The 27434-nt window shown below is 30.4% G+C and overlaps 1 protein-coding gene across 1 annotated transcript in view; it reads left to right on the top strand.

The window, feature by feature from the left end:
• Positions 1-27434, top strand: part of LOC142324457 (uncharacterized) — a 948409-nt gene that overhangs the window by 834135 nt on the left and 86840 nt on the right. Inside the window, exons 6-7 of the mRNA XM_075365286.1 lie at positions 4091-4597; positions 10996-11252. Coding sequence (XP_075221401.1) covers positions 4091-4597; positions 10996-11252 — 764 coding nt within the window. The remainder of the gene's footprint in view (positions 1-4090; positions 4598-10995; positions 11253-27434) is intronic.

The raw sequence follows: 27434 nt of genomic DNA, 5'->3' as shown, positions 1-27434 counted from the left end.
TGTCGTACCGTGTGGGAGTTCCTTGATGCGGTTGCTTTGTTCGACCAACATCAGTAGTTTACCTAAGGGAAAAGACTCCTACCGCGCTGCTGTAAGAAGCTGTAAGAAATATGGCTGGCTACCAGCCAGATTAAGATTCCAAGCGCTTTAATGATGGACAGATACTTGTTGGCATTCAGCGGCCTAGGCGTGGCAGCGAATTGCTGTCTTTGATAAATTTAATTATTGATAGTCATATATGTTGCAGTAGTTGAAGGGCATGCGCCTACCCATTTTAGTGATATATGAAAAGTGGGCGGAGGGACATGCAAGCGAGTGGTGTATGATACCATGTTTATTCCGCTCACGCTTTTAGGTTAGCTCTAGGAGCTAGTTAGGACACTGGTCGCTAAACTGTTTCGAGGCTCAATAGCCGATTGTGGCACAAACATTCGGTCTTATGCTTTAGGGCGACCGAATGGGGTGGTGGCGGTAGAAATGCCAAGCAAACCAAGCCAGTTAGTTTTGTTATATTTCTAAACAAGTCGTTAAGAATATGTAATAAGTGTGCTTGAGTTATTCGTATTTACGAGTTTTAGTTTTGTAATCCATAATAAAGATTTTTAAACTTTATAAGTTTTTTTTTTTCAATTTATTAATGCGTAATATTCGTAAATATTTAGATAATCTTTTTCAAAAAAATCAATAGTTAATAAAATCGAGTAATATGTCGGACTAGCTATTTATATAACTCCTGAACTGCCCACCTAATGATCATACAGACGTAAATGTTTTCATTTTTGCAACTTTAGTTTGAAAATTAAGCTGTTGCATTAATATTTCAAGAATTAGCTAAATCCCCTCTCAAAATTGACTTGGTATATATATATTACGTAGGATTATTTGTAAATAAGTGATTGATTAATTTCTATACACTAAGGTAACTGTAACATTAAGAATGAAACCTTAACTATGACTGCAATTACAAAATTTTACGTCTAAATGAATAAATAGAATTCCAAACTGTACGGTACTGGCTTACAAACAACCTCGGTATTATTCCTTTGAGGAAAAATTTACATCCCGTAAAATTTCACGTTTTATCAAAGTAACAGGCAACGAAATTTTTCTCAAAGACCGGAAATTTGTTGTTTGATTATAATAACTTTTATATGAATTGTTCATGTTTTTGTTCATGAAACAGTATATCTCTTTCTCGCCTTTGGAATTCGACACGACGCTTATATGTAAGTCCGAGGTTCTACTAATTTTTACGGTTCCAAAATTCCTTATATGGTTCCTATTCCACAGAAAACCGCTTCGGTATACTATTGAACTGAAGTTTTGAGACTGATCGTTAGGTCTAGGGTCAATAATTAAGGTTACGTTTTATTACTATGATTTTTCGAAAATTTTTAATATTAGATTTAATTTTGCGACCAAATTCAGATTATCTATAAACTTAAATCCAAAGTTTTCTTGGAAATATTAATTTTTAAATTGATTGATGTAAACTAAAAAATTTATACAACTAACATTCTTTCTTCTTTTTTATCATTAGCAATACTTATAAAATAACAGCCTTAATTTGCTTATATGTAAGAACATGCAGAACAGTCCAGAAGCGTACGGTTTAAAATTGTACAAATTTAATTTTAAAGCCAGAAAAATAAGTATAGTAATCTAATAACTGCCTTAATAAAAATTTTATAATATTTACTGCGGGTAGCAGCAACGTCCATTTGTCACATCGTATTTTTCTAGAGATAATAATGCTTAACTGAATCGCGCAAAAAATTAGTAACTGCAACAGTATTTACTTAAATCAGCATTTAATACCTTAGCATTTAATACCAAGCATTTAATACCTTAAATTTTCACAAAGCAGCATAGATAACATAATATTAAAAATTAGAAATTGAATAACAGAGAGTTGCTAAGGACACTGGTTACAGATTTAAAGGCTTTTATTGGTTTTCATCAAGATGTAGCACTTATACGATTAGTTAGTTATTGGTTCAACTAAAAATGTCATTCTTGTAATAATGTAATTAATGCCATAAAGAGCAATCTGTAGTATATTAATAGCTATAAAAACGCTTACAGATGACTTAATAGAAGTCAAAAGTTTAATAAATAAATAAGTGAAACTGTTTATAAGTATAATGGCTAAATAAGTAAAATGGTTTCCCTTTGTCTCCTTCACCGATCCGATTTTACTGATGATGTCAGCATGGACCACCATAATAGTGAGATAAAAGAGGTGTCAATCGAGATCATCACTCTGTATAATATAGGTACAAGCTATATTATAAAACAAATTAATTTAAATAAAATACATTAAATATTTAATACTAATATAATAAAATCATTAAACTAAAATAAGTAAATATTTAAAATAATAAAAGTGAATAGGATAAAACTAAAATAAAACCAATACAATTAATTAATAATAGAATAAATTTATAAATTAAATAAATAAAAATCAACGTATAAATTACAGATAAAAATAACTAACTAAATAATAAAAAAAAAACGAAATAATATTTAATTAGTATAAACCATATTAAACTAAAAGTAATAACAATAAAATTAAATTAACTAAATTAAACCGAATTAAAGTAATTTATATTATATTAATTTAATTTAATATAATTAAATTAAAGCCTCCGGGAATCACCGTCAGGTATTACTTCAGAGGATGAAACAGGATGATATGAATGAATAAGTGAACTGTAGTCTTGTACAGTCTCAGGTCAACCATTTGTGAGATGTGTGGTTAATTGAAACCCAACCACTAAAGATTTTCACGGATTAGAATACTAGATCGTGGATACCGGTGTTCTTTGGTGGATGGCTTTCAATTAACCACACATCTCAGGATGGTCGAACTGAGAATGTACAAGACTACATTTCATTTAGACTCATACATATCATCCTCATTCATCTTCTGAAATATTATCTGAACGGTAGTTCCCGGAGGCTAAACAGGAAAAAGAAGAAGAAGAACCACTAAAGAACACCGGCATCCACGATCTAGTATTCAAATCTGTATAAAAGTAACTGCCTTTACTAGGATTTGACGTGACCTTACGAACGAAGTCCTGCATTCATGTGAAGGACCTGGACGCCGATACAATGTTCTGTGACTCAAGCGAGCTCTCGGCGGCAAGACCCAGGTGACGGTCACGTCTCTCAGGTTGGCCTTCCACGATTCCCAGAAGGCGACCGTGGCGCTGCTCGTAAGTTCCACGACATGGGTAGGAACCGTATCGGGTAGCTGACTTATTCCCAGACGGAAGGAGGAACCTAAGTGCTGGGATTCTGACCATCTTACTTCTAAGTAAAAGGGCCCAGACCGCTCTGTCCTTTGCTTCAATGTGGTAAGACCCGCCACAAGAGGACCGAATGTAATAAAGGACAAAGATGCGCGGTCTGCGTACAGGACTGGTAGCAAGCAGTGCCCGAAATCTCCCAGGATCTAATAGGATTGAGCCGTGGGATCAGATCAGTAATGGAGGTGTGTATTTATCAAGACACATAGGGTGCTGTGATTATTCGGTAAAGATGGGTCCGGCCTCTCATCTGTTTGAGGAGAATGGATTTTATTGGATAGGCTTGCAAGGGAGAGTCCTATAACAAAATATTATTACGATGGATTTCGAAACCACTCAGTGCCTATAAAAATCTTCCCTTCTTCCGACAAAAAAAAAAAGGGAAGGGTATATAATTATGATAATAATAAGAATAATTAATTTCAGAGAAAAGTATGAGTATTTTACTTATACTTCAGATACTTTAGTTTTATCACAGACAAAAAAAAACACCCGGTTGGTAGTAATCTGTTGAGCAACAAACGCACTCATTTTTGTTATGAAATTATAGCCATTTATTAATAAGATACGTAAATCCCAACTTCGTTAGTAAAATTATTAATTTCATTTAAATATTTTCCAGATTTTTATTCTGGCCGAATGCTACAAATGATTTACATTATATATATATGTAATGATATTTCTTTAATATCATTTTTAACCTTTTGATACAAGTTAAAAATCAGTATTATTTCATTAATGTTAACCGATAGTAATTTTTTAATTTTTTTTTTCAGATGCTCTAGGAGTGGAGGAAAGAAGCAAAAAGGGGACAAACAGCACCAATGATTCCACAATAGTAAAAGAAAATAAACTGAAGGAAAACAATAATACAATAGACGAAGTAAATGTTAATAATACATATATAATCACAACTACCGTACGTCCTCATATTCAGAATGTCACTTTTAAAAAACGAAGGAAAGGAAACAGACGAAAAGAACATGTAAAAATGAAAAAGGCTGCTGCAATAAGCATAGAGAATAAAGAAGATGGAGATAACAGAAGATGGTCAAAATTCGTCCAAACAAAGAAACGTGTCAGGGACAGAAGAGACGAAGGAGAGGATGACAGTGATGAAGGAAGATGGCCGCAGCCCGATGAGTGGCTACAACCGGTTAGATTTCGTCACGGAAGGCAAGATATACTGTGGTCGGAATCGGAGAAAGAGGATTGGCCAACGGCTTCCGTACAAGATAAAGTAAAATGGACTCCTAGTAATGACAACAGTGAACGAGATGGTGGTAAGTAATGTGAATTATTACATCATCTAAATCTAAAAATTAACAAAATCAAACAATTTTTTTTAATCTTTATATGTGTAATCAACGTAACGCTATAACTGAAGATTTAAAGGCTGAATATCAGTAAAGATATTAATAAATTTACAGTACAAATGTACACATACAATAAAACTATTTAATAATTATAATTTGTCTTAAAAGAAAGGAAGTTAATTGCCGATGTTTTTTTTTTTAATTCAAGTCTACTGAATATTCAACACATTTAATTTTTTTTAAATACTTTTTTATTTATTAATTCAATGAATCTAGTAATTTTTAAAGTATGATAAACAAACTTTAAAAATACTGGTAGTAACTACAAATTAAATTATTTCCACAAAGAAATATAAAATTCTACAGAATAAAAAAATCATTTCACTCTAAAAACCATAAACTCACAACAAAATAACATTTCAATTAAAAATCTTTAATTAGCAGTTTAAAAAAAAAATAACAATTTGACTAAATTATGAAACGACATATATAGAATGATTCAAAAAGAATGTAACAAACTTTCAGATCATGTTCTACTGGTTAAATAAATAAGTTCGTATTAACACAGATGAAACCTGAGCGTTAGGAAACGCTTCGTTACGGAACGTCGGTTGGCGAATAATTAAAAAATAAACCAAAAATCGTTGGTACCCAAATTAAGGGATAAATTTAATGGTTTTATATGAAATCTGACCTCAAAAACTGAGAAAAAAATACGTCTTAGAACTGTATTTTTAGTAGTTTTCGAGTAATCTGGGGAAAAAGACAAATGATTACAGTCGAAAAACAGACGATTTTATATTTGGGATAAATATCTATGTTAAATAGCTAAAAAACATAGAGGCATTAAAAAAAACTTGTAAAGAATTTGATTCTGATTAAACTGGTTTGAATTAAGTCTACAGAAACTAAACACAGGCGTAAGAATTTCAATGTTTATTATTAAAAAAAAACATCCTCTACAGATTTCAATGTCTTTTAACTAAACAGAAGAGAAACCATTTTTTTTATGTCCACCATTAATTATAGAAAATAAGATAAAATAGACTTCAAATTATAACTGTAAAATCAAACCTCTTAATGCGGTTTCAACATTTTACGAAAGATTTAAATTTTTTTTATATAGAATTTCGAAATCAGTATCTGTGTAAAATGCAGTAAAATACGTTTTTCAAAGTAGCGTTCCAGTATTTTTACGCCTTCTAACAAATCATTTAAGGCAATTTTCTTATTTTCAATTAATTCCCATCGGAGTTTAATTTTCAGTGAGATTACAAGTTAATTTTTCTTGATTTTAGTGTACTCAAAATTTGTAATTTAGTATCATAGTAATAATTCACTATTTATTAGCCATAAGCAAACATAATACGCTTGCTTATACAACCTACATATTATAATTAACATGTCAATCAATTACATGATCTAATTAGCAGATCGATGAGTAAATACAAATTAATCATAATAGAATACGTCTTAACAGACCAATACTTACTAATTTAAACAATAAAAAAAAAACGATTATAGAGTTCCTCCTTATAAATTAAGTAAATATTGCAATATTTAAAAGAAATTAAAATAGCTGACAAAAATATTTGTAGGACTTTCCCATCACGCGGCTAAAGCCGCGTTCCGTGGCTTGTTTCTGATGCTACGACTTAACAGACAACTTAATTTTAAATATTTATCAGTTCATTTAAATATAATATTTTTTCGTTAATTTAATTCAATGATTCTAACTAAAGCGCGCGTGCATGCCGTATTTAATTCGCGCGGGTGTGGTGATATAGAGGCGATGGTCCGCGCTAACTGTAAGTGTGGGTGAATATAATTTCACAACTTGCGTAGAACAAATTTCGCTTGTACGATCAGCAGACAGGTGCACCTGCGAGGCTTCACGCACGAGATACCGAGTCCATCAGGCGATCCACCAAGTTAGAGATACTTTTTTGCACTTTATATATCACTCATTATTTAATTCTACCGCTTAAATGTGATGTCACAACATAGCAGTAGTTTAAAGCATTTTTTGGGATGTGGGTGCGATTTTGCAAAAGTTTTTTTAATAATTAACAAAATATGCCAAAGAAAAATATGACCTTAATTAGTCGAAATCTCGAGATACTGAGGATGACCTTGCTCTACAGCCTCAACCCCTTGGCCTTTAAAGTTGAAAATTTAATGGCATTAATGCCATTAAATAGAAGGAATTTAAACACTTTGGTCATAATCGGTTCAGTAGTTCTGGAGATATAGGGTGATTTACAGGCCAACACCGAACACACACGATGTTCGTTCATACGAATATTAACATCCGGAAAATTTCCATCCGGTTTTTTCGTGTTCCTTAGATATCAAAAGTGAGGATCCGGTGTGAAACATATGCCCAAATTGGACCGATTACAATACTTTTCCTTCTAGAGCTATAGCATTTTTTTATATTACGATTTATATTTTATTTTTAATTTTATTCAAATCATAAAATCATTTTCTCGTATATTAGTAAAATTTATATTACCGCAAGAAGGTTAAATTCTATAAAAAAGAAAAAAAAACTTTTTTTATAAATTACACGGCAGTGTTAATAGTATAACAGATTTTATAGTAACAGCAGACTACAATTATTTGCAAAACTTAACTATTCTACTTATTGTTTTGTATTTTCTTAAGAGTTTAGTTCTCTTGCAGGAATCCGCTTCATCAGAAAATGTTACGCGGAAATTAAATTAAAAACATAATTTAAAAGATGAAAACTTTAGAGATGTATGTTTACCATTTTAAAGTGGAAATATTTTTTTTTTTTTATAAATACAGCACATAATACACTAACACCTGCTTTTTGCAATTTTTTTTATTAAAAAGAATGTAGAAAAAACATCCCAACCCGTAGGTGAAGATAACCTTGTGGTAATTCCGGTCGCCACACCACACCCTCTGTTCCGAGCCCCTATCGGAAGTCGTCTTTAGACCCACTAACTGATTACATCTCACAGTCATCAGCCAGGCCTCAGTCGGGATGCAACCGACGCAATGCCTCGGTAGACATTTCCATCAGTCAAAATTATTATTTCAGCCAACTTCTTTCGGACATCTTCACCCTTCGTTTCCTATAATATCACCCTCTGAACTAGCAAATCGAGTCAGCGGAAGCGCGAACCCCGCGCCTAGTCCAATTTTAATATCAACGCTTGTGACTGTAAATGCCTCAACCATCGACTAAGTAACGAGTCAATACAATGCTAAATTCATACCGTTCAAAATTTATTATACGTAACAGCGAAATTCAGACCTACATCCCATCACCCCTATAAATATCATACCTGAAGCCACACCTCACGGCTGCATGGACTAACATGCCCTAGACAGCACAGTCACCCCCTCGCCGACAGCGGCTCCACCAACCAACTTTAACATTAACCGCGTGACATTTACTCCAACACATTCGAAGACTGCTCTTGGCAAGATAGTTCCACACCTCACGGCTGCATGGAAAGCTATGCCCTCGGTAGCACAGTCCCCTCCCCCGCCAGCGGCTCCGCCACTCGACTTCAACAATCAAGGCTTTTGAATAAAAGAGGCTCGTAGAAAAACACTATATTTACGTTAATTTTTACTCTACGCAATTTTCAAGCTTCATAACTATAACAGAACAATGATAAATGAGTAAGCAGAAACAAATTACGTTAAACGTAGCTTTTTTTAATGTTATCCATTTACGGATCGTTTCTTTCATTATTCACGTTTCCTGATTGGAAGTCTTTAAAAAAATTTCCTTTCCAAGACATCGAAAATATCTTTTTCATAATAAAAAAAACTGCTAAAAATCGTGTATATAAGAAAAATCAAATACATATTTCTCTGACGAAGTAAGCATGGAATTAAGTAGTTAAAAATAAAAATGTTTAGTGTATATTTAAAGAGTATCCGTGTTACTTTCACCATTTTACTGAAACTATGCCACGTAAAGGAGTGCACGGTGCAATAGGTAACTGGTAGTTGATTTGACGTTTTTAAATGAATGATGGTTTATTAGTAGTATAATATTGTATGTATACTTAATCCATAAATAATTTACTTTTTATCAGTAATTCAGGAAATGATAATTAAGAAATGAGTCCGCTTTCATGGTAACACCCAATAATACTTAAGTAATACTATAAACAAGTGTATCTGAGACCGGGATATTAGAGTAAAAGAAAAAATAAATAACTGTCGTTCTAGAAATTCCAACAGAAAGGATAAATTTGGTTTTAAATTATTTAAACAAACCTTCAATCACGTCACGGTCACTATGAATTAGTACACACTTCATTCATAAGCTAGTGAGAAAAATTATCTCAAAACAAACAAAGACAACATGAATCTTAAACCAGGCAAAGAAATTTCCCTCCATCGAAAATAATTTCAAGGGAGGAGGTAATAGTTTAATTTTCTTACTTAATTTTCTTTGAACAGATTATTGGATTCATTAACGTTGTTCAACAATGAAGTTTCTGCTTAGCTTTTAATAAACTAAGTTTCTATTATGTTATATACTATTTTATTTATCCAATCTATGTTAATTTCGTAAATCTTTTAAAACCATCGTTTCCAATAAAGTGTAATCTTATAAGCAACTTCTAGGAAATGTTGGGGTCAGCCGATATGTCTTCTATAAGTACAGCGCGTTCGGAAAATTGCTGTGCACTGGAATTATGGAAGTGTAATAACGAAACTTTCTTAATTTTTACTTTGTATTTTTATTTCATTATTTTATAGAAACTTATATTACAATAACTGAAATAGTTTATAAAAGGTATTGAAAATGACCTCCTCCAACATCAATACATTGCATACGATTCAATTTGTTTTCAAACACTTTAAAATCGGCTGATGTAGTAGAATTTTCTTATACATATTTATGCCGTTATTGCGGTTTTTAGTTCGTCAATTTAGCGTGCTCTGTTGCGATGCACTACTTCTTTTGCTGAACTTCATAGAAAAAAAATCTGGGGGAGTCGGATCAGAAAATCTTGCAGGCCAAAAACCTGTCAAAATGATTCATTAACCAATGACATTTCGTAAAAAAAGTCATTAACCGGTTAGCTATGTGCGCTGTGACGCTATCTTGTTAGAACCAACCGTGATTGATTTCCAATTTTGTTAACGGACTAATAAAGTTTGTTAAAGCAACACAATAACGATCATTATTAACTGTATTTTTAAAAAAGATTGTACCCTCAATGCGCGTTCTACTCACACCGACCCAGACTTCAATTTTCGCTTCGTGTAAAGATTGTTCGTGTAATTCATTAGAGTTGTTGTCGACCACAATCGTGTATTTCGTGAATTAATACAACCTACCAGATAAAATCATGCTTCACCTGTAAAAAAAAGTAATGTCGACAATACCTACGGAATTTTGGTCAATAAACAATTGATAGTAATAATTAGTATTTTGGCATGATCTGTAATTTCAGTTCTTGAACACATTACTTTATAGGGGAAAAGTTTCAGTTTTTTCTTACAGCTTTATATGCACTAGCAAGTTCAATATCTTGCTGCTACGCTAACTTACACATTGACGTTGCTGGACTTTCGGCCATAGCAACCAAAATATCAAGCAAATTCTGTTCGTTTAGCTGATTTTCCACTTCGATCAGCGTCTTCAACAGAGCCTGTTTCTCGAAATTTTTCGATAAGAGTTTGAACTACATTGCGGTGAGGAACAGGAGTATTTGGAAAAGTTTCGGCAAACTTGTGCTTCACTAAATCAGTATACTTGTCACCTTCACGAAAGACGTATTCAACGAGAAAAACACGTTCTTCTACCGAAAGAAACATTACGTTCTTGCAACTATTGATTCCAATTAACGAAACGAAGCAAATTCAATCATAACTCAACAATTGACGTCTTGAACTATTACTGAGCAACGCCCAACGAATCAACGGGGCAACCAACCTAACGCCGTAAAAGCAGAATGCACCACATAATTTTAAAGCATACTGCTTAGCGACTTTGCGAACGTACTGTAATGAACAAAATACAGTTTATTTTTCAAAAATTTGTTGTATTGTCTGATGTTGATGATCGGTTAACAATCGAAATGGCCAAATAGGTTCATATTTTAAGTAAGAAATTAAAAAAAAAAAATGAGACGGTTTTGGTAGCGTAATTTTCTTTCCTAATTAATTTTTGACAGTTTAGTAATACACAAACCATACACTACTCTTAATCACTTTTTAACCACTATGAATGACAAAAAAACATTGTAACTTCAATCATTAATCATTATTGTCATTAATATCATTGATATTTTTTAATTACAAATCTCATGATTGTTTTATAACAAACTATAACTGGCATTTGTTTTTTGTTTGTTTAACAGAAACAGAAAATAAAGCAGTAATACAAGAGACAAGAACATCTTCAAACTGGCAGAAAAACAATGGATCGTGGCCGGAAAGTGCCCGCAGTAGAGCGGAGTTTTCGTATCACCGTGTTACCGCAAACCCTCGTGAAAGACACAAAGCCGCGACCGCATTTGTGGCAGTTTCAGTTGTCAAAAACAAAGCCCCTCCACCACCATCACATAAAACTCATCCGCCGCCTTGGAGTCATGCACGACATCTACATAGGTTACAGGTAAATGAATTAAAAATATCGTAGACAAATTATTTGTGAAACATTTAATTAAAATATATAGACAGTTTCCTTCATACAAGTTAAAACTGTTACTGTTAGAAGGGAATTGGCGATGGAGTAACCTACCAATTCAAACGGGCATATTTTTCAAAATAATAACAGAAAAAACTTTCATCTTGAAAAACAATTATTTATTTATAGTTTATCAATTGCATTAATTATTCTACACGAGTGAGAATAATAAATGCGCATTAAATTTGAATAATTAATATTTAAAAAATAAACAAAAATATGATTATAAAACCTTAATGAAAAATATCATAAATAGAAATTTAGTACGTCCAAATTCCGTGAATCGACAGAATTCGCGCCTATTTACAAACATGGGCAATATTCTTATACCTATTCCGGCGATAAATATGCCATTTTTAAAATCTGACCCCCTCGAAACGGCCCCCCCCCCGATGTTTTAATCGAAATTTCCCGAAAGACATCCCACATAATTTTGAATAGAGGAACCGTATCCGGTTTCAAAATCCGAAAGGAAAATAGTTGAGCTTCATCCGAACTGAATTGGTAGATTACTCAGCATTAATTAAAGAAATATGAATCCAATGAAGAACAAATTAAAACAAAACAATATAAAAATAATTCACCGATCTAGAAGATTATTTTTAGAATATATAATTTATATATTTGCAGCTTTAATTCTGGGTTTAACTTTTTTATAGTAAATACATTCAACTGTTTTCCTATTCCACTTTTTGCGGTTAATTCCAAAGTAGTATATTTGCACAAACTCCAACGCAATAACCAGACTAAGAGCAGCATATTCACTCCGATGTAAATTACAAGGAAAAAAGAGAATTTCAGAGGACCTGACGTAGTGCACGTAGCCTTTTCTCGTATTTTCATTACACTGAATGGAAATTAGAAATTAACTTTTAAAGAACTTGATGATATACTGTTAAAACAGTTTCAACAGCACTTTTAAATTCTTTTTTTAAGTTGAATGAATAATAAAGACATATCAACGGTTAAAACCTCTGTTTTGATATAAATTAATTTAACATCGTTTTAAGAAGAACTATTCGTTATGTATCCTAAGATATGATAAAAAAGGAAAAAAAATAAAATGTTTTTTCAAATTCTTAAACCATTTTTAAAATTTAAATTCTTTTGAAGTTAAAAGATATTTTAACTGAAATAAATGGAACAGAATATAAACGTAAAAAAGAGAAAATTGATTTTTTTATGTTTATTATTTTAAACATAAAACTTCTTTCTTTCAGAAGTCAATTCCTGAATTTAAAGGAGAGTGTTACAAATTATTTCTTGAATATAAAATAACTAGAATCATCGTCGCGGCTTCGCCCCTGCTGTATAATTACTTGCGTTACCCGCCGCGTCAGGCGTTATATTTAGAAGATCAGAGCTCGCTTCACTTGTCCTTCCCGCCTAGTGAGAAGGGTCTGCTAGATCCCCTTTCTTTCTTTTTCCCGTTTTAGCTTTCAGGAATTACCGTTCAGGTATTACATCAGAGGATGATCTGTATGAGTGTAAATGAAATGTAGTCTTGTACAGTCTCAGTTCGTCCATTCCTGAGATATATGGTTAATTGAAAAACCCAACCGCTAAAGAACATCGGTACTCACGATTTAGTAATCAAATCCGTATAAAAATAATCGCCTTTACTACGACTTGAACGCTGGAATTCTCGACTTCCAAATCAGCTGATTTGGGAAGACGCGTTCACCACTAGACCAACCCGCTGGTTTGTCTGCTAGACCCTCCCCCCCCCCGCAGTGTTCGTTAAACTCGGACTTTTGAAAATAATAATGATAAATAAAAATTAAAGCCTCTTTAATTTATAAAGTCCATCAGTGTATTGTAATTTCTTTAGAGCAAGAATTTGGTCAGTAGAGAACACACGATTGGTTTTTAGATTTCCCGTCGCGGCTCCGCTCGCGAATACACGACAGAATTACAAACATAAATTAGCATCTCAATGTTACCAAATCTCGTAAAGATTGATTCAAGAGCGGTAGCGTAAATCCGGATAAATATAAAAAACAATTTATGTTTCCCTCTTAAAATATTATTCAAAAAACCCGAAAATAATTTTTAGATATTTACCTGAAGTGTATTTGTAAGCCGAAATCGAGTGAATATCTCGTTTAGTATTGTTGGAAATGGGAAAAAAAATTTGCCAACATGTTTGAAATTTTTTTATCTTTCTTCATTCTTTTCAAGGTTGAATTTCAAAAAATCTAGCACCTGTTTGAAATTAAAAACATAATAAAAAAAACTTAATGTTAGCCCATTTTAAACCTTTAAACTCGGAATTTCACAAATTTTAGATTGATTTTAAATATTCACATGAAGATTATACACGCTAAAAATCAAGCTGATATTTTCATTTGTTACAAAGAAATTCATAAAATATTAAAATAACTAAAAAAATAATCAAATTTACTTATACCCCATTTTAACGCTTTAAAACTCAGAATTTCAAAAATCTAAAAATTTACTTTTAGATATTTGCATGACGATTACACACATCAAATATCAAGCTGATGTCTTCATTTTTTACCAAGAAATTAAAAAAAAAAATTAGTTAATTTCATCTATTGTTTCTCTATTTTAACCCTTTAAACCAGGAATTTCAAAAAAATACTTTCTTTGTGTGTACTTACTCACTTTTATCCAAATTTTCATCAATTTATGTTCAACAGCTTTTACTGGGCGGCGTTAATTATGAATCTGTCACGACATGTTATTTTATATATATATATAGATATATATATGTTATATTTATATTTATAATTATAATAAAATATAATAATTTATCAATTAACTTAGAAAATATTTTGATGAATTTCTTATATAATAAAAATAAATTAAATGTAGGAATTGATTCCCGTAAAACTGTATTTTTTTTCAAATCTATTCCTGTATTATTAATATTCTACATTTTTCTTTCTTTCTTTTGCTATTTATCCTCCGGAAACACCATAAGATATTACCTCAGAAGATGATATGTATGAATGTAAATGAAGTGTATAATCTTGTGCAGTCTCAGGTTGACCATTCCTGAGAATGTGCAGTTAATTGAAACCCAACCACAAATATTCTATATCTACTGCTATGTAAAATTCTACTGTTTTCCACATGATTAAAATGAATTTCAAAAAAAAAAATTATGAAAAATAATTTTTCAATCAAAAATAAATTAGAAAAATAGACATACTCAAGGAAATTTTACTTGAAAAAAGTTTGTCTGTTAAATAGTCGTACTCAGGAGATATAAAAAAAGTACCTATACAAAACAAGTAGGAAAGAAAAAGAAAGCAAAGTAACTAAATAAAAACCGCTAGACACAAAATTCACAAAACATTTTTTTTTTTAATTCTATTCATAATATGAATTAAAACCACTTTAAACTAAATAGTAGTTAATGAAACTATGTTATATAAATAGAAATTTATAGAATTGCATTCTGTGGCTTTAAATTCAAATTATTGATAAAGTAAGAATATTAGCTCACCTTTACCTCTTAGCTGCTTTTTTAGTAACATTTTTATCAAAATGTTTTCGAAGTGCACCCATCATAATGAAGTATGACATAAATAATAGTACACTACGATACAACATATATATATATATATATATATATATATATATATATATATAAATGTACTGTACACAATTTATTTTATATACAATTTAACGTATTCAATTATTTAATATAAACTAGCCAGTCAAGAGACGCTCGCCCCCTGGATCCCCGACGTATTTTTTATCCTCATTGTTGCGGGAATATTAAATATTTCATAGACATTCATTAAAGAAAAAAGGATTAGTTATTTTACTTCATTATATTTTTGTTGCTACGGTGACAGGAATATAATGAAGTAAAAGGATTAATATTTTGTTTCTTTGATGATTATCTTTAATATCTTAACGTCTAAGGGAGCTAGAGCTTCAATTTATGACTTAAAACCTTCCCTAGGATAACTCAAATGTATTCTGAAAATTTGAAAGCAATCAGTCGGCTGGTTCTCGTGTGATGCTATTGCAAACAAACGAAGAGACAGATGCACAAACTTCCAAAATATATATATAATTATAAACAATTTATTTAATTTTTTAAGTAAACAGTTTCTGATTGTTCCCTAATTTTATTTTGGTAATCTTAGCATGGTCCTTATTCTTTTTACATTTCATCAATTTTTTATTAAATATTATGTAAAGAATTAAGTTTTATAATTTTTACTCAAACGCAATTAAAAATAAATTTGAAAAATATTATCCAACTGATTTACCTGTAATTATTGATATATATATATATATATATAATTCCTGAGTCTCTTATATTCAGGACGCTAAACTGTGATTGTGATCACTCTCACTCCCACTCCCACTCCGTCGCTCTCAACTAAAAATGCATGTAACTGATTATTTAATAAAATGATTTTCAAGTGTAATCAATTTAATATTAAAAAAAGGAAAAAATTTAAAACAATAATCAAAATAATTCGCAAGTTGTTCTTTACTCTATTATTTTTCATAGTAATATAATATCTTCAGAAATTCAATATCTACACGGTTTATTTGTTTTCATTCGTCTCAACGACAATTTTCATAACAATTTCCTTTACTGTTTTATTAAAAACGTAGAAGTTAAGAAAGTAGCTTAAATAAAGAAATAAAATATATATATATATATATATATATATATATACATACATCAGGCCTGATTAATAAAATAACAAGAAAAAACTTATAATACTTTCATGAAGTCTAACTGTTAAATTAAGTTTTAATGAGGAAAACTTAATCTAAAAAGAAGAAAAACCAAAAAAATATGAGCTTTATATATATATTACATAACAAATAAAAAAGTTTAATTACAAAAATGTCTTCTTAATTACAGTTGAATATTTTATGTCACTTTTTATTTTGTTAAAGAAAAAGAATACGAAATTAAAGAATACAGTAAAAAAAAAGGGGGGGAGGATTAGAGTGCGTAAAAGAGAGAGATAGAGCTAGACAGAGTGGATGCCGAAAGTAATTCTCAACTCTGACCAGGCTTAGCTCGGAGGGATTTTAAATTGAATTACAAGTTCGGAAGCTGGCTAAGTTAAGTCTTCTTGGACGTTTATCTCCACACCTCCTCCTTTAAATATGTTCCATCTTTGTTCATCTTTATACACCGTACTGCTGAACAAGTATACAGCCATCAAACCACTACTAACAACTTTTCAACAATTAACTGTATTGTCTACAAACTTATGTAAAGTCATAAATTTACTACATATTCTTTATGAGATAGACAACTTAAAACATTATTATAATTGTTTAAATGTATATTTTTATAATTGTTTTTTCACTAATTTTTAAAGATAATGATAGATCTATAGTGATCAATCTAGTGTGTTAAATGTGTTATACAGAGTGTCCCATATAAAACGCAACCCATCAATCACTCATCCATGAAATTTCAAAAGTCAAGCTTACTCCCCTATTCGTTACTGAAATGGACTCGTCCAACATCTGAACATCGCGGCAACACAGTATAACACTACCGATAGTAACAACAATGCAATCATAACGTTCAGTGTACTGCTAAAGACAAGATGGTGTTTTCGCTAGATGAACGTGTTTTCATTGTTGAGTCGTACTTCAGTACGAAATCAGTGGTTGCAGTGCAAGATTTGTTTCGCCATAAGTACCCAGATAAACCAGCTCCTAACAAAACATCAGTATTAAGGTTAGTCGCAAAATTTAGAGAGACCGGTTCTGTTAATAACAAGGAACACAAAAGATCTGCGTCAGTATTGAATACAGATACAGTCACTGAAATCAAAGACCGATTACTCGCCTCGCCAAATAAATCGATCAGACGTTTGTCTGCTGAAATTAATTTGTCTAAATCAACTGTTCATCGGATACCAAACGATTACAATTACGACCTTATCGCATTCAAACGGTTTATCGACTTTTTGAACCCGACAAAGAAAAACGGCTACAATATTGTCAACGGTTCCGTCGATTTCTGCGCGAGGGAATTAATGTTATGGATTCGTTATCTTTCACAGATGAAGCACGGTTTCATTTGGATGACTACGTAAACAGCCAAAACAGTAGAATTTGGAGTGCTAAAAATCCCCACGTTTATCACGAAAAACAATTACACCCGCAGAAGTTGAGCATGTGGTGCGCGATATCGCGGAAGAAAATAATCGGTCCTATTTTTTTCGAGTACACCATTAATGCAGAACGATATCAGGATATTTTATTTCAGTTCATTGCACTCTTGTAAGAGGAAGACAGACACTGCTGGCTACATCATGACGGTGCGACATCGCACTACGCAGGTTCAACTTCTGATTTCGTTGAGGAATTCTTTGGTAATCGTGTTATCGGTTGAGACTTGTGGCCACCAAGATCTCTAGATTTGACTACGGCGGATTTTTTTCCGTGGGGGTTACCTCAAAGAAAAAGCTTACAGCAACAAACCACGAACACTTGAACGATTGAAAGTCAATATTGAACAAGCTATATTAAATATCCAGCCACAAACTTTGAAAAAAGTTGCAAGAAACGCTGTAAAAAGAATTGAAGCTTGTATTCAAGAAGATGGCGGCCAATTCCAACATTTACTCTAAATGTAAGGTAATGGATGGTAATAATAAAAATTACATTTACACATGCCTTTTTATTATTTCAATACCTACCAATATAAGGATGAGTTGCGTTTTATATGGGACATTGTGTATATAAGAGTTATTCTGAATTTGAAGTAAATCTATTTCCAATGCGTTTTATACCCGTAACATGTATATACGGGTATGGTATACCCGTAACATGTATATTGACATACGGGTCAATTATTTATTTGTCACGAGAACCAAACAAAAATAAAAAAGATCAGAACCACGTTGTAATAGTTATAATCCATTACTAGGTAAGATACTTTGTAGGCGATTTGTATGTATTGTCACAAACACTACAAGAATATGTTTAAAATATTTTTTCAAACGCTATATACGAAAACTTATAATAAAAGAGATTCCTGGAATTTAAATCACAGATTATTTTTATACCCAAGTAAAAATACCTAACTTACATATGTAAAAAATATCAGTTCTTAGAAATACATGATAACAATACCGAACACAATTCACGGGACAATCATACAAAGCAATAAATATTGCTAGCATTCCCGTCGCGGCATCGCCGGCGCTGTATGAGAATAAAACATAAAAAGTTGGTAATAATTTTCAAAAATTAAGTGTGTTTTCAGAATTATCGCTATTCACAATCGCTATTACCTAACGGATAAAATAAAATGTTTAATTAAATATTAAGGATGTTTTCCCAAAATTAAATTTTTAATTAAATCAGGAGGATGTTGAAGTTCTTCAAGAACTACTGTACCCTCAACACAGCAAAATCCAGAAATTTCATCATTCCATTTTTTGGCATTGCAATGAATAAATTATTTTAATCGTGTTATTTATTTGAACATCTTTCAGATTTAGCTGTTTTGAGGCCTAACGTATTTCTCGAAGCTTCGATTTTGAGTCGAGCGCATACGTTCAAGTCTTTGAGAACGTTCTGAAGTAGATTCACGTTGTCTACGATCATAAATTCTATTATCCCTAGAAGTTCTTCTTCCTATCAGCTGTGACCTCTCCGACTTAGGCGTTATAAAAAAATTAATATCAGATTGAAAGTCGAATCTATGCCGATTATGTGTATGGCTTACCCTGATGGAACTTTTTAGTTTCATATATAAAATCTATTGACTGCTAGCTTTACTTATGTGAGGATGAGTTCTCACAGATTTGACCAGATTAGACAATAACATTAAATTTGTAAAACACATAATAAATAACTTCCTGAAGAAGCCGATTTTGATATCGAAATTAAGTATTCCTCAAACCTTTAAAACTTTGTTAATAACTTTGTTAAATAATTTGTTTTTCGTACATTATGATAATACAAATTAATTTTTTTATATACAATGGCATTAAATTTAGTAAAATACGTAAGAACATTCTGAAGAGATCAATTTATGTAGACAATATGATTATGACATTAAATTTTGTAAAAGAAGTTCTTGTTTATTTATTTATACTTTTTTTATTTATGATTTATATAATAGTGAGATTGGCGAGGTTTGAACTGTGGTAAAAACCCCGGGGGGGGGGGGAGATCATAAGTAAACTAAGTTAAAATTTCATAATGATTGGTTCAGTAGTTTTCACGGTTATTAGGAACAAACGAAAAAAAACTGTCTATGTAGTAGCGAGATAATTATTATTAAAAAAATAATAATAAACAATTTATTACGTGTTATTCTGATAGAAATTCGTCCACTAAATAAAATAATTCCCCAAAAAGACCTTCCTTTCCTTAAGTAATTTTTTTAATGATATGGTAGATCAAAATTCTTTAATTATATTAAATACGCCTTTTTATCTGCATACCCGAAGAGTAAATATTTATTTTTGTGTCATATTAAATAAATTAATATGGGATTGGTTTCTAAGCATGGTAAGATTATTTTTTACATAATTATAGTTTGAAATACACCATATAAATGCGTGACAAAGTGGAAAATTTCAATCTTTTAAACCATACATAACATGAAAATAAAATCAAAATATCAACTTTTTCCGGATTTTTTTTGTATCATAAAATATTTCTGACTTTTTTCAAGTTATACACCAAAAGATAACTCGAATTAAAATATATTAGAGTAATGAGCCGTAATCAATTGGTTTTTCTCTATAAGCAATTATTTAATAATAAAATTTTTTTTTAAAAATTGACAAACTTTAACAATATAATATTCACAGCAAAATAAACAAAATAAAATTTCGGTAACTTGTTAATTTAAGCTAATTACAATAATAATAATAATAATAATATTGATTAAATATTAAATATTTTAAAAATTTCGTTAGATGATTAGCAAATACATTTAAATACTCAGAGAGTTTTTTCTGTTATCATGGTAACAGAAATATAATGAAGTAAACGGATTATATAGTTTTCTTTAACGAATATCTTTAATATCTGAACCCTCATCAGGAATATCGTGATAATTCTAATTGAGGATATTAGAAACGTCTTTCTATTAGGATATTAGAAAGGTATAAATCTGCGAAGTTTTATTAAAATTTGATGAGTAGTTTTTGCGTGATGCGCCCACAGGGACGACTCTAGTTATCATTTTATTATATGTATAGATTTAAAAATCTAACCAATTTGGTTTAAACTAAAGTTTATTGGGGTTTGACCAAAGTTTAAGTCGAGGCTTCATGTTTCATAAAGATCACATATGTCGTTCAAGTGTGTAAAGAATGAGGCGAGACAGAAACAATTTATTGACATTAAATAACAAACGACCTACATTAATTTCTACTCCATTGATGTTTTGAAATGATGTAAATAAACGCTCTGTTGATTATTGACAGGACTGTTATTGAGCTTACTCACACATACGCTTAGCTTGACACATCTCAATATTATTAAATTAATTTCAATCTTTAATCTTCTTATCGACAGTAAACTATATATATATTAAAACGTGTTTAAAGAAAACTTATTCATAATGTTTTCAGTCGTTTTTGCAATCATTCTCATACTGGTTATAACTGTTAATAATTTTTTTTTATTAGGTAGATATATTATAAAAAACTGGAATTTTCAAATCGCCCACACTTTTTAATCAAAACTTTCATAAATATCAGCTTAAATTAAAAAATAATAAAAGTTTAAAATATGTTAACAGAAACATGAGCTGATACCAGTCTAGAGATAGTAACGACAGTCATTCAGGATGATTGCATAAACGACTGAAAAAATATTAAATAAGTTTATTAGCCGGCCTCCTTGACGCAAGTGGTAGCGTGTCATCCTTTCATCCGGAGGTCCCGGGTTCGAATCCCGATCAGGCATGGCATTTTCATACACGCTACAAATCATTGATGAGCGGTGGACTAGGATGTTAAACAAAAAAAAAAAGGTTTATTAAACACATTTTATAACATAACCTGGTTCGGTGTGGGTTGTTAAAAATGGTTTAATTTCAAATTAATATCATCGCCTATCATAACGGTCAAGAAAATAACAAATATTAAATTTTACCCACAACATTAATATTATTTCATATTAATATAAGGTATAAATATTAGATTATTTACTTATGAGTCGGGTATCTATATTTTCGTTTCACTACGTACATACGGTTATATAGTGAGAGAGACAATTTATATAAAAGGTGGCCACAGGCAGACCAGTGTAGTAGTGGTTTTAATAATCCAAACTTGCGTGGTACGATTTGTTTAGAGATTCGTTAGACTACACTTTTCAATACCACTTCCGGATTAGCTAATAAGGATGAATTTTAATGTAACGTATTTAAAATTGCAACTTAAGTATGGGTTTGTAACACTCATAATTCTACAAAAGCCGAGGTAATTTTCATTTAGTAGGCATTAAATGATTTGTCCCGGCTGCGTAAGTGATACTACGAATTTAAACCAACTCAACTTATATTAAACAACTTTTTTCAGAATTATAATTAGAATTACAGTGACACTTAAATGATAAAATATAATCAGTTTTTTTGGACAACTAATACGGGTCATATGTATGATTAAGTAGATTAGAAAATTCATTTCTTTTAACAGTAACTCCCATCAACCTATTCCTACTGATTTTCAACTTTCGTGTCGCGTAACTGTTAAGAATCGAAAACAAATTTTAAATTGATAAAAAATTCAGTAAACTGAGGTAAACTAAAAAACACATCTTAAATTCTTCAGTTCTAAAAAAATATGAAGAAAAGGAATTCAATTCACAATACCGAAACATTGATTCTAAATGAGAAAATGTTCTGCAGATTTTTTACGACCGACCGTAGAGTAAGATCTATCGACCTTCCTTTACGGTAAATAAGGCAAAGACACATTTTATAAAAAGTTAAATATTATTAAGAAATGAATCATTAAAGAAGAGAATCATTCATTTTTTTCAACCAGTTACTATCATAGTTCGATTACATCTCATTTATTTTTAATTTCTTAGATATTTAAAACTACGATGAGACCGTGTATTAGAAATAATATTTCTTACACTGACCACAAGTAGTTAGTGGTTAGTAAATAAAAATACGAGTAATTATAAGTGTATCGTTTTTATCCCTTAAACTACACTATAATAGTATACTATTTTTACTACACACAAGTGATGAAAATCTTACTACAAAACTACTACAGCATTCGTCATGAAATGAAAATATTATCTTGAAAAGTTACTCTTACGAAAGCAGTTGATCGAAAATGTTTAGTTTTATAAGATTTGCCAGTTTCTTTACTCATTTTTAAAAATTACTTACAATCTCCACTTTTTATCAGAAAAGTTAATAATGCTGCATAGAAAAAAAGAAAAGTACAGTGGCTGTAATAATCTACGTTTACGTGAAATAACTGCATTTTTTCATAACTGTCTGTAAAAGTTCCCCCTGTTTTTATGGAAATCTTTCTTTCCCTAACCAACCGTATCCCAACCCATTGTTTACCGAAATAACATTATTAAAACACTGTATTCACAATCTATTTTTTTTTTTTTTTTGTTTTACAGAACTTTGTATGTTGTTAAAACACATAGATAGTGTAAAAAATATCTTTGTTGTCTCTACCAAAAACCAAAATAGCATATTTTTAATGGTTCAGTATTTAAACCGACGTTCGGAAAAATTATTAGAAACTTAATAGATCTGACTATTGTGAGTAGTTCATTCTAATACTTATAAAGGGTTGAAATACTCGCGTATAAACGTTACTCGCGTCAGTGAGTAAACGAGCAAAACTTTTGCGGTGAGTTTCATGCGTAACTTGCCTCAGTTCCTGTAGGTAAGTTTCTGCAGGTTTTCTTCTAACAATGTTAAGCTTTAATAAATAATAACACAGAAAAGAAGATAACATCGTATAATTTAAATATTTTCAATCAAGTTGTTCGTAAAATAAAAACTCTTCCTGATCAAGCTTTTTTTCGTAATGTATTATTGTGGTAAGTTGGTAATTTTCGTTTCTCCATCATGGAATAAACTTTAAAATAGATATAATATGTAAATATTATCATTTTTATTCGCAGTAATTTTTTTTTCAAACTAGATCATTTATGGGCCGCGTGAACAATTTTACGTATGGTTTTTAATCTTTTTACTCCAGTAATATCATTTTTTGTTAACGGGGTTGTTTTCTTTCCTCAGACCACGCTATGTTGGGTGTATTGTTTTGTTAGTTCTGGAAATCAACTGAAATTACTGATTTAATCTCGAAATGTTTAGTTTCTTTAACCGTGATGTTTATTTCTTGCCTACCTTTACGGATATCGTTGATCCATTATTGTTCTTTTAAGATTTGATATAGGTGAGATTTCGTTTTATTAGTATTAAGTCATTCATACGAAAAATGTAGCCATAGAATTGGATCTTGCTTTTCCAGATTATATAGGTGAGTTTTTCAGTTTATGTAGAGTTCCTTGTTGGTTCAAATTTGGTAGTTACTGATGAACTATTTCTTGATTTTGGTCACCGATTCATACTTATGATTAAGAAATAATTCATTGATTATTTGATTATGTTTAACAGCTTTTTTATTGTAATAAATAATACACTGATAAAAATAAATAGGTTAATAATAATCGTATAATAGTATTGTACAGATTCAAGACTTATGTTTACTCTGTGAACTCCGAACTTGCATTAAACAATATAAGAAATTAATAAAAAGTAAAATAAATGTCAGCTGGTGACTGAATTGTAACAACTTCATATATTAAGGAGTAAGAAGAAGGTAGTTCATTTAATTAATAAAGATATGATTTGAATCTCAACAGTTATATCAGTTTTCCTTGGGCTTAAAAGTTTCCTGAGGAATGTTCTTTCCCAAGTTCTGAGATGTCGCGTTTTGTTAACGGTCTCAGTCATTTGGCTGAATCTAAGCATCCGGGTTGAATGCTAAAAAAAAAGTAACTTTTTTATTATAATAAAAATTATTTTTTTTAATATTAAATCCTAGGAGTTGCATCAGGCTTCGACCAATCAAAGCGCGTCTATGTTGCCTACCTTATTAACTCATCCTCTCGTTGGCGCATTACACATTTTTTCAACCAAACAATTTTACATTACGGTAGTAATAATTATAAAAAAAGGTTATTTATTTATTCTCTTACCGGTAACTGCATTTCTCACCCGCTTATCCTATTCTTTTTGTTCATGATAAAAAAACAATAATCTGTATTCGAACCCACAATCTTCCGGATGAAAGGCAGAGACTTACCTCGCGGCCACGGAGGTTAGCAGACCTCAAAACATTTTATTTATATAACCACCTTATCAAATTTGTTTATAATTAGATAGATATTCTATATCATAACTAAATTCTGGTCTTACTATTCTGTTATGATAACCTATAACTTATATTATGATAATTCCATTATCATAATATACACCAAGTTATATGCTAAACTAATTAATACACACTACTTAATCATCTTGCCAATAACTAACCTGATGAAAATCAGTCTATGTAACCTATACCGTATACTAAGATATAATGTTTACACTTGCTTTGTATAAAATTGTGATCTCATATTACTAAGCGAAGTAAAAAAAAATTATAAAAACTACGTTTATTTTTAGAATTGAGGGAAATAATTTAGATATAATGAAGAATGATAATCTACGTCTCATAATACAACAGTGCAGCATCTGAACGCACATAAACACATGTTGGTGGGAAGGACTGAGAGAGAAGATATTTTCTACAACATTCTTATATAAAATAACCCTCAGCGAATTTCCTTAAATAAAAAATAGCATTAGAATGAAATAAATATCTACAACTGCATTTATGGCAATAATATTTTATTAGTTTAGTATTACTACTTTTATAGAAAATGTGGAACTTCCATGTTCTGAAATAAGTACACTAAATAAAATTAATTTAATTTCCGTTAAAAGTTGGGAGATATATATATATTCGTGAAGGATTCTTTGGGGATAAATGAATAACGAATGTTATTGCAACAGATTAAATCACAAAAGTTTAGTTTAAGATATTTTTTTAAATGTTCATTTATAGAAACAATCTTTGCATCTTGTTGTACTTACAAGTTAGTCAGAATTTTTTTTTTTTAGTTATTAAAAAACAAGAATAGTTGTAAAAGGTTAAATTATCTGAAATGTTGAAGCCGAAATAGTTTAGTTAGAAGAATAATTTCTAAATAAATTTAGCAAAATCACCAGTACGATAGATAACCTTATGTTTAAAGAAAAAATTAAAAATATAAAAGAATACGAAAAATCCTACAGTTGCAAGCTTGAAAGATCTGTAGAATCTTTTTACCGATTAATTCTTTCTTCTTTTTTTGTTGATTGTAAAAAAGTATAGACTGTTCTACTTAGAGTGTAAATAAAATTAACATAAGTATTTTGTATAAAATAGATTGTTTGGAGTACGAAACACTATTTTTTCAACAGTATTGATCGATTTAAAAGAAATTCTCCATTCCTTTCTATTCTATGCTTACCTTTTAACTTCATCACATTGATTACATCTTCAATCATCTACAGAAAATATTCCCAACTTTACCTTCCTTTGTAGGTTTACTTATTTATTGCAAAATTGACTAAACCTGAATGTCTTAAAACACGACCTACCAATCTTGTTCGTCTATATAGGATTCTGTAATAGATTTCTTTACTCTCCTAATTGTTTTAAAACCTCTTCATTTGGAAATTTGATTGACACATTTAATCTTCAACAAGCTTGTGAAACACCACTTTTTGGCTTGATGATATCGCCACATAAGCTTAAAGCTTGTGCGTGGGAAATGGAAATGGAGTTTTTGTAGCGCATGATAAATGCAATGCCTGACCGGGATTCGAACCGAGGACCAAAATCGGTACTCTTTCGTAATTTCCCCCAAAATTTTTCTATTCTTTTTTAACGGTATACGACGAATTGTACGAATATCACCATAACTTAACCAAATATAACCTACGCTCGCTTTGCTTGCCTAGTTAACGTTAAATATACTAATTATATAAAACAATGATGCAATCTTTAACGATGGCTAATAGAGTTTGTTGGATTCTTATTTATATGAATTTCTATGGCGTCACTGACATAAAAATGAGGAAGATTTTTTCAATTTAATACTTAACGTATTAGCGAGTTTCATCCTGAACTATCATTTAGTAAAATAAGTATTGTATTGTGTTCATAAAAGTAATTTCAATTATGATTTATAATAAATGTTATATTAAAAAATATATTACATGGATTTTTAATTATACTCTTGTATCTCCAAAATAATTTTATCTAATCATTAAAATACATGCATTTTAATGAATTATGATATTGAACAATATTACAATTATATATCGTTCAAAAAATAGAAAACTTTTGAGGGGGAAAACTCCGAAAGAGTGCCTCAAAATTTATAAAAGACTTGAGATTAATAGAATCTAATGCCTGAATAGTTTTTGTAATCGTAATGTAAAAGTAATTGTAATGTTAAACAATAATTAAATTCCTAATTTCAATGTTTATAAATTAACACAAAATAGTTTGATTTGCTTATTAAAGAAAATTTAATATAAGAAATATCTTAATTTTTTTTGACGTACTTCAGTTTAAAAGTATTTTTAATCCTGCTACGTTTGTGTTTTATGTTTCTTTAAATTCAAAAAAGATATACAGTATACTGGGTATGATGAAAGTTTGATAAAAGTTTAATTAATAAATTTTAAGTTCTTTTTAAGCAATTTTCTTCAGTCTAGATTTATATCTGTTTTTCCACGTCATTTGTGTAATAGTGTTTACTGCCTGTTAAAAGTAAGAAATGAAAGGATTGTATCTGATATAATTATTTATAAGAATATTAAGCCTCTTATTAGTATTAAGTCTTTATTTGAATAATAAAACAAATTTACAAACAGTAAAAAAAATAGTATTAATAAAAAAAAGAAGAAAACTTTTATCACTGCAGTAATAATTTGCAAAAATATTTTCACCAAGCTTTTCCGGTATTATCTAAAAGTAAATAGTTGTAAAATTTGTAAAATAAAAATTTAATGGAAATATCAGACAA

The sequence above is a fragment of the Lycorma delicatula genome, chromosome 5, assembly GCF_047948215.1.
Source record: "Lycorma delicatula isolate Av1 chromosome 5, ASM4794821v1, whole genome shotgun sequence".
Taxonomy (NCBI): Eukaryota; Metazoa; Arthropoda; class Insecta; order Hemiptera; family Fulgoridae; genus Lycorma; species Lycorma delicatula.
The sequence above is the reverse complement of the archived record's forward strand: the minus strand, read 5'-3'. Positions and strand labels throughout refer to the sequence as shown.